General features: G+C 37.8%; 1 protein-coding gene across 3 annotated transcripts in view; it reads left to right on the forward strand.

The window, feature by feature from the left end:
• IQGAP2 (IQ motif containing GTPase activating protein 2) overlaps positions 1 to 16,882 on the forward strand; it is a 302,790-nt gene that overhangs the window by 183,013 nt on the left and 102,895 nt on the right. For all 3 annotated transcript variants that reach the window (XM_007175891.3, XM_007175892.3, XM_057540875.1), the window contains 2 exons: positions 10,273 to 10,436; positions 13,429 to 13,589. In XM_007175891.3, coding sequence (XP_007175953.2) covers positions 10,273 to 10,436; positions 13,429 to 13,589 — 325 coding nt within the window. The remainder of the gene's footprint in view (positions 1 to 10,272; positions 10,437 to 13,428; positions 13,590 to 16,882) is intronic.

Raw genomic sequence — 16,882 nt, forward strand, 5'->3', positions numbered from 1 at the left:
CACAGTTTCAAGTTTCTCTTTCTGCTCTGTTTGAAAAGTGAGAATTTCATTATGCTTGGCAGAAATGAATTACAGGAAGAAACTAATATTGCCAGCAATACCTCTGAGGTTCATAAGCTTAGTGGGGAAATGGTTCCATAGCTTTGTGCCAGCCTTTGTTTTTGAAATGTTTATAACCACTAAAATAGATTTCTTTTTCATGTTAAATAAAATGCCTTATATAACTGTTTCAATACTCTACTAAATGACATAATTTCCTGAGCACAAATTTGATGCCAAATAGACTATACTTTTTTCTTCCACTTTTAAGTAAGAGTCATGAGATGATCTGCCCTAATGCATAACCAGCTAAAATTTGAAGGGCATTGCAGTGTTTAATGGCTTTACATGCTTAGAACATGATTATTCTGAAGGTTTTGATCTCTCCCCATTGGAAAATTTATGGTCCAGTAATACTAAAAATAGTCTTGAAAAAAATCCTCTAAAGCATACTTTAGCCAGTGACATGACAACGAGAAATTGTATGCTTTAAAATATGTCAGTGTAACTACTTGACAAGCTTTTCCCTAACCATAGAGCTTATTATATTAAAATGTTAAGGTGTCTACACTTGTAGCAGCCATGGTAATGGCAGAGTGAAAACTTCAATGGTAATATCACGAAATCTGTTGTCAGGGGCTTCAGGTTTGTTTGAACTGCAATCATTTAACTTTGGGGTTTGGTACATGCATTTCATTCATTACATATATTCTGTTAAGATTAGGGCTTGAAATTTTGTTAAATGCAGAGTGTAAAAGAGTGGTTAAGCTTACTTTATTTTTTTAGAAGAAATGGTTCCTTAAGAGTGTTTTAAAGGATATAATTTTTCTCGTAATATTTTACCATCCAGTTTTCCAAACTCATGTAATAGAGTTTTCAAAGGTGAAGCAAGATCCTATTCAGAGTAATCAGAGACACAACTGCAAGGCCTTGGATAGCTTTAACAGAGCAGCAAACACGACAAACAACTGCTGACCTTCCTTTCTGGAATTCTTTCATTTATTATACTAGTTCTAAGAATAGAAAAAAGTGTTTGGGTTCTTAGGGTCTTATTCTAACTTATTCTAAAAGTGTAAATTTTCTGGGGTGTGGCATGAAAGGTTGCATTAGTTGTATTTCCTGCTATTGAATGATGTGTCTCAGTAGAAAAGTTATTGAGCATAGCTCCTTGTGAATATAGTTAGAGAAGATAAATTGTCATCTGTTAAAAAGGGTTAGAATAATCTTAGCTGTAGTCTAGTCATGTATTAGGGAGACAGACTAATCCTTGAAAAGATCTACAAATGTATGGGTCTGTGTTATTTCTACTACCCTGAAGCCTTCTTTATAGGGCAAAATCCTGCTGGTTCTGTCCAGTTTGCTATCGCCTGGTGGCAGAGTTCATCACTCATTCTTCTATTTGGTCAGCAATTCCATTTCTGTTTTCTGGAAACTATGGTGAATTTACTGTTCCAATCACCCTGCATTTGGTCACTAAAATTTGGGTCTTTATAATCTGAACATTATAACTGGTAGAGACGTCACAGAGCTTCTGGTTGGATCAGATGATGTAAGCCAAGGCATTTCTGTGATCAGGGCCTTTTTTTTTTTAAGGTTGAATGATACGGTAGTCCCCCCCTTAGCCACAGTTTCTTTTTTTGCAATTTCAGTTACCTGTAGTCAACTGCGGTCTGAAAATATTAAATGGAGAATTCCAGAAATAATTCATAACTTTTAAATTACATGCTGTTCTGAGTAGCATGATGAAATCTTGCACCATTCCACCTGGCATGTGAATCATCACTTTGTCCAGTATTTCCCGCCCTTTAGTCACTTAGTAGCCATCTCAGTTACCAGATTGTCTGGTACGGTAGTGCTTGTGTTCAAGTCACCCTTATTTTACTTAATAATGGCCCAAAAGCTCAAGAGTAGTGGTGCTAGCAATTCAGATATGCCAAAGAGAAGCTGTAAAGTGCTTTAAGTGAAAAGGTGAAAGTTCTCGACTTAATAAAGAAAGAAGAAAATTGTATGGTGAAGTTGCTAAGATTTACAGTAAGAACGAATCTTCTGTGACATTGTGAAGAAGGAAAAAAAATCTGTGCTAATTTTGCTGGTGGACCTTCAACTGTAAAAGTTAAGGCCACTGTGTATGATAAGTGCTTAGTTAAGATGGAAAAGGCATTAAATTTGTACAATAAAACATTTTGAGTAGGCAGGATCAAGATGGTGGATTAGGAAGGCCCTGAGCTCACTTCCTGCCAAGGACACACCAAGACTACAACAACATATAGAACAACTCTCTCTAAGAATGACCTGAGGACTAGCAGAACAGCTCTTATAAAATTAAGGATATAAAGGAAAAATGGATAAACAACAAGGTCCAACTGTATAACACAGGGAACTATATTCAGTATCCTGTAATAAACCATAATGGAAAAGAATATGAAAAAGAATATATATATATGTATGTATACATATATACATACATATATAACTGAATCACTTTGCTATACAGCAGAAACTAACCCAACATTGTAAGTCAATTATAGTTCAATAGAATAAAAATTTTTTAAAAAGGATATAAGGGGAAAACCACATCAAGACAAGGAGGAGGGAAAGAGAAGTGATCTAGTCCGCACCCATACCCCCAGTGTGTGACCCACAGATGGAAAGGAAGTTCACAAACATGGAGGTCCTCCCTAATGAGCAAGGGCTTCAAGCCCCACATTGGGCACTCCAGCCTTGGGGACCAGCACCAGGAAGATGAGCCTACTTATCTGCTTTTTGAAAACCAGTGGGGCTTACTACCAGGAGAGCCAGAGGGCTGTTGGAAACCCAGACGCCCTCTTAAAGGGTTCATGCCCATACTTACTCGCTCTGAGTGCCAGCACAGAAACAGCATATTGAAAAGTGCCTGGTGCTCTGTCCAGCCTACCAAGGCTGCACCAGCATGCCCCCTAATCTAACTCTGGCTTCAACATATACAGACTGCATAGAAGCACTCCTACATAAGGGCACACCTTGAAGACCAGGAGAGATACCTGTTTTGCCTAATTCATAGAGACAAACACAGAAAGTCAAAGAAAATGAGGAAAATGTTCCAAATGAAAGAACAAGGTAAACCTCCAGGGGTGGGAGAACCCTAATGAAGTGGACATAAGTAACTTTTATGATAAACAGTTCAAAGTAACAGTCATTAAAATGCTCACTGAACTTTGGAGAAAAATAGAGAAACACAGTGAAGCTTCAACAAAGAATTAGAAAATATAAAAAGAACCAATCAAAGCTGAAGAATATAATTACTGAAATGAAAAATAAAGGGAATCACCAGCAGATTATGTGATACAGAAGAACACATAAGCATCCTGGAAGACGGAATAGTGGAAATCACCCAATCAGAATATCCATAAGACAAAATTTTTAAAAATAGGAATCGTTTAGGGGACCTTTGGGACAACATCAAGTGTACTAACATTAGCATTATAGGAGTTTAGAAGAAGAGAAAGAAAGGGGCAATGTGTTTGATGAAATAATGGCTGAAAACTTCCATAACCTGGGAAAAGAAACATATCCAGGTCCAAGAAGCACAGAGAGTCCCAAACAAAATGAACCCAAAGAGATCCACACCAAAACATGTCATAATTAAAATGGCAAAATTTAAAGATAGAGAATTTTAAAGGCAACAAGGGAAAACAAAGAGTCACATTTGAGGGAACCCCCATGAGGCTATCAGCTGATACTTCAGCAGAAACTTTGCAGGCCAGAATGGAGTTGCATGATATATTTAAACTGCTGAAAGAAAAAACATAAACAAAAACAAAACAAACAAAACCTACAACCAAGAATACTGTACTAGGCAAAGTTATCCTTCAGAACTGAAGGAGAGAGAAAGAATTTCCCCAATAAGCAAAAACCAAAAGAGGTCATCACCACTAAACTCACAAGAAATGTTAAAGGATCTTCTTCAACAAAACAAACAAAAAACAAAACCAAACAAAAAACCCAGCAAAAACAAAACCAAAGAAAGTAAATAACAAGAAATAAGAAAATACATGAAGGGGAAAATCTCACTAGTAAAGGCAAATACATTTGACCCTTGAACAACACAAGTTTAAACTGTATGGGTCCACTTACACATGAATTTTTTTTCAATAAGTACATTCAGTACTACATGATCTGAGGTTGGTTGAATGCACAGATGTGGAACTGTGGATACAGAGGGCTGACTATGGGACTTGAGTGTCTGCAGATTTCTGTATCCACGGCAGGCCCTGGAACCTTCTCCCATGTACGCCAAGGGACAGCTGTATGTGGTAAAGGCAGTGGATCAACCACTTAAAAAGCTAGTTGAGGGTTAAAAGGCAAAAGTCATAAAATCAACTATAACTACAATAAGTTATTAAAGGATACACAAAAAGATGTAAAATATGACATCAAAAACAAAATGTGGAGGGGGAGTAAAACATGTAGACCTTTTACAATGTATTTGAATTTAAATGACTAGAGCTAGAGATACGTTGAGATCTATATATATGTATGTATATAAACTTCATAGTAACCATAAACCAAAAAAAAAAAAAGATAAAGAAGAGAAAGGAACCCAAACATAACACTAAACAAATCATCAAACCACAGAGTTTAAAAGAGAAGAATAGAGAAGAACTACAAAAACCACCAGAAAACAAATAACAAAATGGCAATAAGTACAGACCTATCTATAATCACTTTAAATGTAAATGAACTAAATGCCCCAATCAAAAGACATAAGGTGGCTGAATTGATTTTAAAAAAAAATCCCCATCTCTTTGCTGCCTACAAGAGACTCACTTCAGAGATAAAGACAACAGAGACTGTAAGTGAAGGGTAGGAAAAAGATACTCCATGCAAATGGAAATGGAAAAAAAAGCAGGGGTAGCAATACACATATCAGACAAAATAGACTTTCTCTCTTTATTTATTTTACATCTTTATTGGAGTATAATTGCTTTACACTGGTGTGTTAGTTTCTGCTTTATAACAAAGTGCATCAGCTATACATGTACACATATCCCCATATCTCTTCCCTCTTTTGTCTCCCTCCCTCCTACCCTCCCTATCCACACAGGGAGGGGGAAGGGTAATCTGGGACAAAGTGAGAGAGTGGCATGTACATATATACCCTGCCAAATGTAAAACAAAATAGACTTTAAAACAAAGATTATAAAAAGAGATAAGGAAGGACGTTACATAATGATAAAGAGGTCAATCCAAGAGGAGGATGTAATATTTAAACATATATACATCTAACATAGGAGCATTTAAATATATAAAGCAAATATTAACAGACATAAAGAGAGAAATTGACAATAATACAATAATAGTAGGAAACTTTAACACCCTACATACATCAATGGACAGAACATCTAGACCAAAAATCAATAAGGAAACAGTGGCCTTAAATGACTCATTAGACCAGATGGACTTAATAGATACCTACAGAACATTCTATCCCCAAACTGCAGAATATGCATTCTTTTCAAGTGCACAGGAAACATTCTCCAGGACAGATCACATGCTAGGCCACAAAGCAAGTCTCAGCAAATTTAAGAGGATAGAAATTATATCAAGCATCTTTTCTTACCGTAATGGTATAAAACTAGAAATCAATTCCAGGAAGAAAACTGGAAAAAACACAAACATGTGGAGACTAAACAACATGCTACTAAAAAAACCAGTGGGTCAGTAAGGAAATCAAAAAATAGCTTGAGATGAATGAAAATAGAAATACAACTTGCCAAAATTATGGGTCATAGCAAAAACAGATCTAAGAGGGAAGTATATAGGAATACAGGCCTATTTCAAGAAAGAAGAAAAATCTCAAATTAACAACCTAAGTTTACACCTAAAGGAATTAGAAGAAGAAGAATAAACAAAGCCCAAAGTTAGTAGAAGGAAAGAAATAACAACGATCAGAGTAGAAATAAATGAAATAGAGACCAAAACAAAACAAAAAGAACCCAGTAGAAAAGATCAGTGAAACGAAGAACTGTTTTTTTCAAAAGATAAACAAAATTAATAAACCCTTAGACTCAATCAAGAAAAAAAGAAGACCCGAATCAATAAAATTAGAAATAAAAGAGAAGTTACAACTAATATTACAGATATACAAAGAATCATAAGAGAATACTACAGGGCTTCCCTGGTGGCGCAGTGGTTGAGAGTCTGCCTGCCAATGCAGGGGACACGGGTTCGAGCCCTGGTCTGGGAGGATCCCACATGCCGCGGAGCGGCTCGGCCCGTGAGCCACAATTGCTGAGCCTGCACGTCTGGAGCCTGTGCTCGGCAACGAGAGGCCAAGATAGAGGCCCGCGCACTGCGATGAAGAGTGGCCCCTGCTTGCCACAACTGGAGAGAGCCCTCGCACAGAAACGAAGACCCAACAAAGCCATACATACATACATACATACATACATAAAAAGAATGTAAGCAGACAACAATAGCAGTAAAAAAAAAAAAAAAAAAATTAAAAAAAAAGAGAATACTACAAAGAATTATAAGCCAAAGTGGACAACCCAGAAGAAATGTATAAATTCCTAGAAACATAAAATCTTCCAAGACTGAATTAGGAAGAAAAAGAAAATCTGAACAGACTGATCACTAGTAATGCAATTGAGTCAGTAATTTAAAAAAAACAAAAACAAAGACTCCCAACAAACAAAAGTCCAGGATCAGACAGCTTCACAGGTGAATTCTACTGAACATTTAAAGAAGAGTTAATACCTGTCCTTCTCAAATTATTCCAAAAAATTGAAGAGGAGGAAACACTACAAATTCATTCTATGAGGGCAAAATTACTCTGATACCAAAACCTGACAAAGACACTGCAAAAAAAGAGAAGATTACACGGTCAGTATTCCTGATGAACATAGATGCAAAAACCCTCAACAAAATATTAGCAAACTGAATTCATCAGTACATTAAAAGGATCATACATGATGATCAAGTGGAGTTTATTCCAGGGATGTGAGGATGGTTCAATATGCACAAACCGATCAACATAATATACCATATTAACAAAATGAAGGCTAAAAATCACATGATGATATGCAGAAAAAGCATTTGACAAAATCTCTCAACAAAGTGGGTGGGGAGGGAACATACCTCAACATAATAAATGCCATTTACGACAAACCCACAGCTAACATCATACTCAGTGGCGAAAAGCTGAAAGCTTTTCCTCTAAGATCAGGAACGAGACAAGGATGCCCATCTCACCACTTTTATTCAACATGGTATTGGAAGCCCTAGCCACAACACCAGATAAGAAAAAGAAATAAAAGGCATCCAAATTGGAAAGGAAGAAGTAAAACTGTCACTATTTGCAGGTGAAATGATTCTACATATATAATACTCTAAAGACTCCACCCAAAAGCCATTAGAACTAATACATGAATTCAATAAAGTTGCAGGATACAACATTAATATACAGAATCTGTTGCATTTCTATGCACTAATAATGAACCAGCAGGAAGAGAAAACAAGAAAACAATTTACAGTTGTATCAAAAAAATCTAATACCTAGGAATAAATTGAACCAAGGAAGTGAAAGACCTGTACTCTGTAAACTAGAAGACATTAATGAAAGAAATAATGCACAAATAAATGGGAATATATTTCATTTTCATGAATTGGAAGAATTAATATTGTTAAAATGTCCATTCTACCCAAAGCAATCTACAGATTCAGTGCAATCCCTATCAGAATACCTGTGACATTTTTCACTGAACTAGAAAACATAATACTAAAGTTTGTATGGACCTACAAAAGACCCCAAATTGCCAAAGCAATCTTGAGAAAAACAACAAAGCTGTGTCATCCTCCCTGGCTTCAAACTCTACTACTATGATAATCAAAACAGTACGGTATTGGCACAAAAACAGACACACAGATCAATGGGACAGAATAGAGAACCCAGAAATAAACCCATAAACATATGGTCAATTAATCTATGACAAAGGAGGCAAGAATATACAGCAGAGAAAGACAGTGGTGTTGGGAAAATTGGACAGCTACATGTCAAAGGATGAAACCAGGCCATTTTCTCATGCCTTATACAAAAATAAATTCAAAATTGATTAAAACTTAAATGTAAGACCTGAAACGATGAAAATTCCAGAAGAAAACATGGGCAGTATGCTCTTTGACATTGGTCTTAGCAATATTTTTTTGGATCTATCCCCTGAGACAAGGGAAACAAAAGCAAAAATAAACAAATGGAACCATATCAAACTAAAAGCTTTGGCACAGGAAGGGAAACCATTAACAAAACGAAATGGCATTCTACTGAATGGGAGAATATAGTTGCAAATGATATGACCAGTAAGAGGATAATACCAAAATACATAACGAACTCATACAACTCAGTCTCAAAAAACAACAGTCTAATTTAAAAATGGGCAGAGGACCTGAATAGACATTTTTTCAGAGAAGACGTACAGATACCAACAGGTACATGAAAAGATACTCAACATTACTAATGAAAAGGGAAATGCAGATCAAAACCATGATCAGGGATCAACTCACATCTGTCAGAATGGCTATCATCAAAAAACAAGAAATAACAAGTTGTGGTGAGGATGTGGAGAAACGGGAACCCTGTGCACTGTTGGTAAATATAAATTGGCACAGCTGCTATGGAAAACAATATGGAGTTTTCTCAAAGAATTAAAACTGGAACCTACACAATTGCACTCCAGGATATTTATACAAAGAAAATGAAAACACTAATTCAAAAAGATACATATACCCCAATGTTATTGTAGTATTATTTTAAATAGCCAAGATATGGAAGCAACCTAAGTATCCATCAACAAATGAGTGGATAAAGATGTGGTGTATATATATACAATAGAATATTACTCAGCCATAAAAAAAAAAAATGAAATCTTGCCATTTGTGACAACATGGTGGACCTGGAGTGTATTATGCTAAGTAAAATAAGTCATACCGAAAAAGACAAATACTATGTGTTTTCATGTATGTGTGGAATCTAAAAAACAAAACAAATGAATAAATAAAATGGAAACAAAATCATAGACACAGAGAACAAACTAGTTGTTGCCAGAAGGGAGGTGGATGGGATGGGAGAAATAGGTAAAGGGGATTAAGAGGTACAAACTACCAGTATAAAATAAAGAAGTCATAAGAATGTAATGTACAGCACAGGGAATATAGTTAATAATATTATAATAACTTTGTATGGTATATAATCTGTAAAAATATTGAATCACTATGTTGTACACCTATAAATAATATATTGGAAGTCAACTATACCTTAATAAAAAAAAGATATTTCGAGAGACCACTTACGTTATTATAATTCTTTTTATTATTAGTTATTGTTGTTAATCTTTTTACTTTACCTAACTTATAAACTTTATCACAGGTGTGTATATACAGGAAAAAAACAGTACATAAAAGGTTCGGTACTATCCATGGTTTCAGGCATCCACTAGGGTTCTTAGAACCATACTAACACATGGGACTACCGTGCTAACACAGAATTATATAATCATATGAATTCTGGTTGTAATATTTTTTAAAACATATCTGAAATTATTTTTCCCTAAGAATCACACTTTACAGAACGCAAGAGATGAGAGCATATTTGGAGAACTAATATTTGGAGAATATTTGGAGAACTAATAACCATTCCATATCAAGCAGCAGTGTGTCCGAGTGCCTCCTGTGGGTTTCCCATGGTGCTGATTCAGAGGGAGGATAGAGCCATAGGGCAAGTCCTTGCTTCTCTGGTCTTCACATGTCTTTAATCTCCTTAGGGAGGCAGTGCTTACACACAAAGAGCCGTAAAGAGCAATGCCTGCAGGATGCACATGGCCCAGCTCTGAATACTGTGGCAATTCCCAAAGTGTGAAGTCCTCAGGAACTGAAGCACTGTGAAGGCTTCATGGGAGAGATGGTTCCAAAGCTGGTCCTGAAAGGAAGGATTTTGTAGGGAAGTCATGCTAGGCAGGAATGACCTCATAACTCCAGCTCTATCAGTGCTGAGGTTCTTTTAGGGACTAGCTGCAAGGATTAGAGTGACTTCCAATTACAAGCTACCATTTCCAAGGCTTTGCTTACCATCCAACTACAGCTTTTCAGAGTTCATGGAAAGTAACTACTTAGGTTCTAATCCTTGGATATATGGGCTGGTTGGGTCAGGCTGCAGTGGGAAAGGCACAGGTTCTGACAGAATGTCACTCTGACCCTCAGGGCTGGCTGCAGTGGACCACATCAACGCTGTTATCCGGGAAGGTGACCCTGAGTACACACTGCTTGCACTGCAGAAACCAGAGGCCCAGCTGCCCACTGTTTATCCCTTTGCTGGTGCAATGTATCAGAACGAACTTTTCAACCTCCAGAAACAGAATGCCATGGTAAGTCAGAGGAGACTCCAGTTACGGAGATGTTAATTCTGAGTCCTAGCAATGAGGAGTGCTGTTGAGGAAAGGTGAGTGGGAGTGTAGTGTCTTTAACTTGTACCAATGCCTGGTCTCATTGGCCTCCCTGTACCAATTCCACGGCCACCTTCCTCTTTAACTCCTGCTTTTCATCTCCTTAAAGAATCTGAGAGCATAGGTGGGAAATGCAGACGGGGCTCTACACAAATACACATTGAAAACTAGTTGTTCTCATTCTCTGTGTGATTTTCGAAGAACTTGGGATAAGTTAATAACTATATTGAAATATTTTTAAATATCTAATGTTTTTTGATATAGAAAAATAAGCTCTGAATCTGCATTTCTAGAAATCTGCAACCAAGAACATTAGCACCATGGCTTTGATTTTTGTCAATGTGTGCTCCTTGCAATGCTAATAGTATTAAGCAGTAATAATCATATAAGGTCACAGTAAATAAGAGCATATGCACTAGTACAGGATTAAGCCAAACAATGCAACAGAATGAACAGTACTAGAAGCAGCACCAAGAATTTCATATATGAAAGAGCTAATATTTCAAAGACATGGGGAAAAAAATGAAATCCTTAGAAGTATTTAACCATGTGGGAAAGAAAACATTACCTCACTACACATAACAGAATAAACTGCCGGTATGAAAGGTTAAGTGTAAAAAATAATTTAAAAATTAAAGTTCTAAGGAAACATGGAAGGACAATGAATCTGAAAAGCAAAAACAGTAGTGCTCCACCAAAAAAAAACAAAAGAGGAGGAGGTCAAAAGCATAAACAGGCAATTCACAAGTATACCAGGATGTTTCACAGTATTATCTATAGTACTGAGAAGATACTACAGATATCTTCTATATCTATATAGAAGATAAACCACGTTTAACTAATAACAGATTGCACACCCTACTGTTAAGTGGAAAAAATGAGATTGAAATATATAGCATTATCTTGTTTTTTATGATAAGAAAAATAATTAAAAAATGAAAATCTCTATAAATGTTTGCATGAATTAAAAAGTAATAAAAGTAGGGGCTTCCTTGGTGGCTTAGTGGTTAAGAATCCACCTGCCAATGCAGGAACCCATTGAACATGGGTTCAATCCCTGGTCCAGGAAGATCCCACATGCCGCGGAGCAACTAAGCCCGTGTGCCACAACTACTGAGCCTGCACTCTAGAGCTCACGAGCCACAACTACTCAGCCCACATGCTGCAACTACTGAAGCCTGTGCGCCTAGAGCCCATGCTCCACAATAAGAGAAACCACCGCAATGAGAAGCCCACGCACTGCAACAAAGAGTAGCCCCCGCTCACCGCAACTAGAGAAAGCGTGCACGCGGCAATGAAAACCCAATGCAGCCAAAAAAATAAAAATTAAAAAAAAAAGTGGCATTCTTTATTTTAAAAAAATTAATAAAGTGTATGTCACTAAAGGGCTTGGGTAGTAAGGTTTGTTTTCTTATCCTTGCTTATTAAGACATGATTCTATAAATAGAAAGATACTAGAGTTGACCCTTAAACAACAGGGGTATGAACTGCGCATACCACTTATATGTGGATATTTTTCAATAGTAAGTACTATATTACCAAATGATACGCAGTTGGTTGAATCCAGGGATGCAGTACCTCAGATATAGAGGGACAGGTATATGGAGGATTAATTATACGCAGATTTTGAACTGCATGGAGGTTCAGCGCTCCTAACCCCGGTGTTGCTCAGTGGTCAACTGTATTTTGTAATAAAAGAAAAATAAGTTATTTCCTTAAGCTGCACGTAGGTTCTCTTGATATTATTGTCCCTGTTTCTCTAGCTTTGAAACCCAAGGCTACTTACACTCTAGCACATTCATCCCTTTTTTCTTTATTTGTCCTTATCTTTTTGGCTGTGTACCACTTTAGATATTTGTGGTGAATCTCAAATGATTCCATTCTGCTCTTTACCTGTAATTTGATACCTTCCTTATATGTTAAACTCATAGTTAATGTAAGGTATTTGGATAAAATTTACATGTTCCCTATAAAAACCCTTCTTCCCATTTGCTTTGGAATGTAAAATGATGCTTTGTTAGTCTAAAATCAATTTGCTGAGAGATTTCTGTGGAGAATCAGCTATAATGCATTTTAATATAAACATTATATTATATATATGAAATATATAATATTCTAAATGTAAAGATAGATATCAGGGTTTTTAAAAATTTGTTTTCATGCTCCATGTTCCTTCAGTATGATGGAAGAAATAACCCTTTTGAAGTTGGGCCAAGTCAGTATAAAATGGTTAAAAGGAAGACAACATTGAAGGGGGAAAGTGTTCTGTAATCTGAGATGTACTTTTTAAGTAAGCCCAATCCTTACTTGCTTTTCATTAAGATTTACCTCACGTTTCTCCAAATATCTAGACCTTAGGGTATGTTTAAAAATTTCTACGCATTTATAAAAACGTGACTTAGACTAACTTTTTTTGGAATTAGAATCAATATTCTTGGCTTAAAGACTTTGATTTACTTTTCTGGGGTTATCATCTTTAGGTGAAATTCTCCCCTTTTCCTTACCCTTAGTTCAAACTGAAAATCATTAGCTATACTAATATCTTACCTTGCACTTGCAGACAGTAACAATGTTATCTAATCTTTGGCTTCATTATTTGGTAAGATTGAGCCTGTTAGCAGCCAATATAATAGCTGCGAGTAGGAATCAGCTATGGCAATGCAGATGTTTGTGGAATCATAACTGAGGATTGTAATTAACTCAGTGCCCAAAATGATCATCTCAGGAAAACCCAGAAGCCATTGACCTGTTCTTTAAAGCCAATGAAAGATAGGTGGCCAGGGAGCCCTCTTTGTCCTGGGTTCTCACAATCTTTGACTTTTTTTTATTCTTTGAAGTGTACATTCTGAACCCCCATCACATACACAGGCTGTGTAGATTTGGGGGTCTTATACTGCCATATGTTTTCCAACAGAATTACTTGGCCCATGAGGAGCTCTTGATTGCGGTGGAAATGCTATCTGCTGTAGCTTTACTAAACCAGGCCTTGGAGAGCAACGATCTTGTGTCTGTGCAGAATCAACTCAGAAGCCCAACAATGGGCTTCAACAATCTGGACGAGACATACGTGGAACGGTAAGGGAACATTTTCCAAAACTCCTTTCAATGCAGAAATATGTGTTTGGTAGATCTCACAAATGAAGGATTTGTTCCTTCCTGAAGCAATCCATGTACCCATGTTTATTTTCTTGAAAGCTAGTCTACTTTGTTCTGAGAGTCCTTCTAATATTCAAATCCTTCTTCACAGTATTCCTTTTAGAGGAACCAAAGTCTAAGGAGGATCATCCTGTGGCAGTTACTGACTGTCTTTGTCATTAGCAAAAATTATTTCATAGGCTAAAAATACATGTTGAAAGCATACCTTCCCTTGGGCTTCTTTTGGAAACGACAGAATGTAGAAGAGTTGGAAACAACTTTAATAATCATCCAGTCCAATTTTCTTGTTTTACTGATGAGGAAACTGGATCTGGATTTGTGGGCCCAAAGTAGGGCAGTTGGGCCCGAAACCCCATTCTTTTTTTTTTTTTTTTTTAACATCTTTACTGGAGTATAATTGCTTTACAATATTGTGTTAGTTTCTGCTGTATAACAAAGTGAATCAGCTATATGTATACATATATCCCCATATCCCCTCCCTCTTGTGTCTCCCTCCCACCCTCCCTATCCCACCCCTCTAGGTGGTCACAAAGCACCGAGCTGATCTCCCTGTGCTATGCAGCTGCTTCCCACTAGCTATCTGTTTTACATTTGGTAGTGTATATATGTCCATGCCACTCTCTCACTTCATCCCAGCTTACCCTTCCCCCTGCCCATGTCCTCAAGTCCATTCTCTACATTCTTTTGATGATTAAACCAAAGGAATCCTGAGACCACAGTGGATCACGGCAGTGGGTAACGATCTCAACTTAGTGTCTTTTATTTCATGTTCCTGAAATAAACTACTAGATAGTATTGTTGATAGAATTATAAAACACTATAGCAGATCTAGAGAGAAAATTAAGGGGCGGGAATAAGGAGCCCATTAGAGATTAAGTAAGACAAAAGCCCAAGTTAAAATAAGTGAATTTCCAAAAATAAAAAAATTAAAAAAAAAAAAAAAAGTGAATTTCCATCTTGGATTCTTGTGACCACCAGGGGGAGATGTCTGCATAGATCTTGACAAAAGCACTGTTGTCAAGATACTGGTTCTGGAACTGTTGAAATAGGTCATTCTCTTGGGTCACATATAGTTGTACAGGAAAAATTAAAAAGACTTGTTAGACTTTTTTTAAAATGGTGTTTGACCACTTGTCTATGTAGAGAATGGCCCAAAAGTAGTAGAACAGTGGCTTTTCCTTGTTTTTAGTCATCTTGGAAAAACTGATGCTCTTACACTACTTAAATTTGACCACCTGTTCCTATAACCCCTCTGAGGTTATTTCCAAGGTAACTTATTCCTACGTCCACTGTTTATGTTCATGGCACCATCCTCTCCTCCAAGCTTAGAAACTCGAGTTAACTCGAGTTTTCCTCTGCCCTCTGTGAGGCACCCTTGTGCTGGGAATAGCCTGCTCACTTTTCTCCCTGACAGTAGCCAGTATGTGTGCACAGCACCTCTGCATAATGTTTCCATTTCCCAGCAACCACCTCATTTAGACATTTTACCTTTGCTTTTGTAATAACCTCCAAACTGGTCTTACCCTGTCTTTTCTCTTCTCATTCATTCTTTTATTTATTTATTTATTTATTTATTTATTTATTTATTGGCTGTGTTGGGTCTTCGTTTCTCTGCGAGGGCTTCCTCTAGTTGCGGCAAGCGGGGGCCACTCTTCATCACGGTGCGCGGGCCTCTCACTATCGCGGCCTCTCTTGTCGCGGAGCACAGGCTCCAGACGCGCAGGCTCAGCAGTTGTGACACACGGGCTTTAGTTGCTCCACGGCACGTGGGATCCTCCCAGACCAGGGCTCGAACCCGTGTGCCCTGCATTGGCAGGCAGACTCTCAACCACTGCGCCACCAGGGAAGCCCCTCATTCATTCTTAGGTAACTAGGCTTTGCTGCTCTCTCAGTGCTAGAGACGGCAGAGTTGGTCACTCCCTTATGAAGCCTAACATTCTAATGAGGCTTGTTGATAAAACAATTATCAAGACACAGATGGAGCATCTCTGGCCACTTTCCTCTAAATGACAGTACCCCCCTCCCTCCAAATCACCCATTTTGATTTTCAAAAATCCTCTCTTCCCCCATCCCAATTTACAAATAACCCATTAAGGAAATGGTCCCCAACCCCATTTGAGAACCAGTTTTATACCTGTGATTTTCAGCTGGGGCCACAGATACTGCTTCAGAGTGCAAGTATTCTGTATGAAACACTTCTAAAATTTGTGTTTGTTTAAATAATCTTTAAAAAATTTCATTTAAGCACTTTCTGGGTGACCCGATACCGACATGAGATTCCAGGGCCCCCTTTGGTTCTTGTACTGAATATTCCAATGGCCCCAAGTGATTTTTCACAGCCTCAACATTTCAATTTCCATGTCAGCTTTTAACCCAGTTCTTGGAAGCCCAAGTTGGCCGGTGTTCAGGTTTAAGGAACACTGGGCATCTCCCTTATGGTTGTACAACTTCTTCATAGTACACGGGTGCTGGGCAGGGCCACCTGGATGAATTCTTACAAAGTCTCTACCACTTTACCATGGCTTCTGCCCTTGGGGCTGTGTTTTCCCAGAAAGGTTCTTTTGTCCAATTCTCACAAGAGTGACATAGGGTTGGCATTGGGTCTAGGCATACACTGTTCCCAGATTAATTGTTCTAAAACGTAGCTCTGTTTATAATGCTCCTCTATTTGATTGTCCTCTGTTCTTATCTGAATTAACCCTCAACGTGGTGTTCTGCCCTTTGCTCCAGCTACAACCCTCCTTGTATTTTACACTTCAGCCGAGATGGATCTGAACACACTCTGTTCATTCTGGTTTATCTGCTCCTATGCATGCTCCTCTCACCACCAGGAACGCGGTGCCTATCACCCCTCTCCGCCTGGCACAGTACTGGGGCTTCCAAGCCCTTCCTGCCATAGGGGATGCTTCCGTGAACTATTTGCATGCTTCTCCCACCCCAGCTAATGTCATCTTTTCTGAGAACTAGCACGATGTGGTTAAAGGAACATAACCTTGGAGCCAAAAATATCTAAGTTTGACTCTTCCTAGCCGGGCCCCTTTCTGTTCATCTGTAAAGCACAAAAACAAACACACACAACAAAAACACCTACTCTGCATCTGCAGAACAGTTCTGAGGATAAAGTGCTTGGTTCAGTGCCTGTCCCAGGCAAGATGCTCCACCACTAGGGGTTTCCTTCCACTTCTCCTTCCTTGGAACCCCGTTACTTCCAC

This window comes from Balaenoptera acutorostrata, chromosome 2, assembly GCF_949987535.1.
Source record: "Balaenoptera acutorostrata chromosome 2, mBalAcu1.1, whole genome shotgun sequence".
NCBI lineage: Eukaryota > Metazoa > Chordata > Mammalia > Artiodactyla > Balaenopteridae > Balaenoptera > Balaenoptera acutorostrata.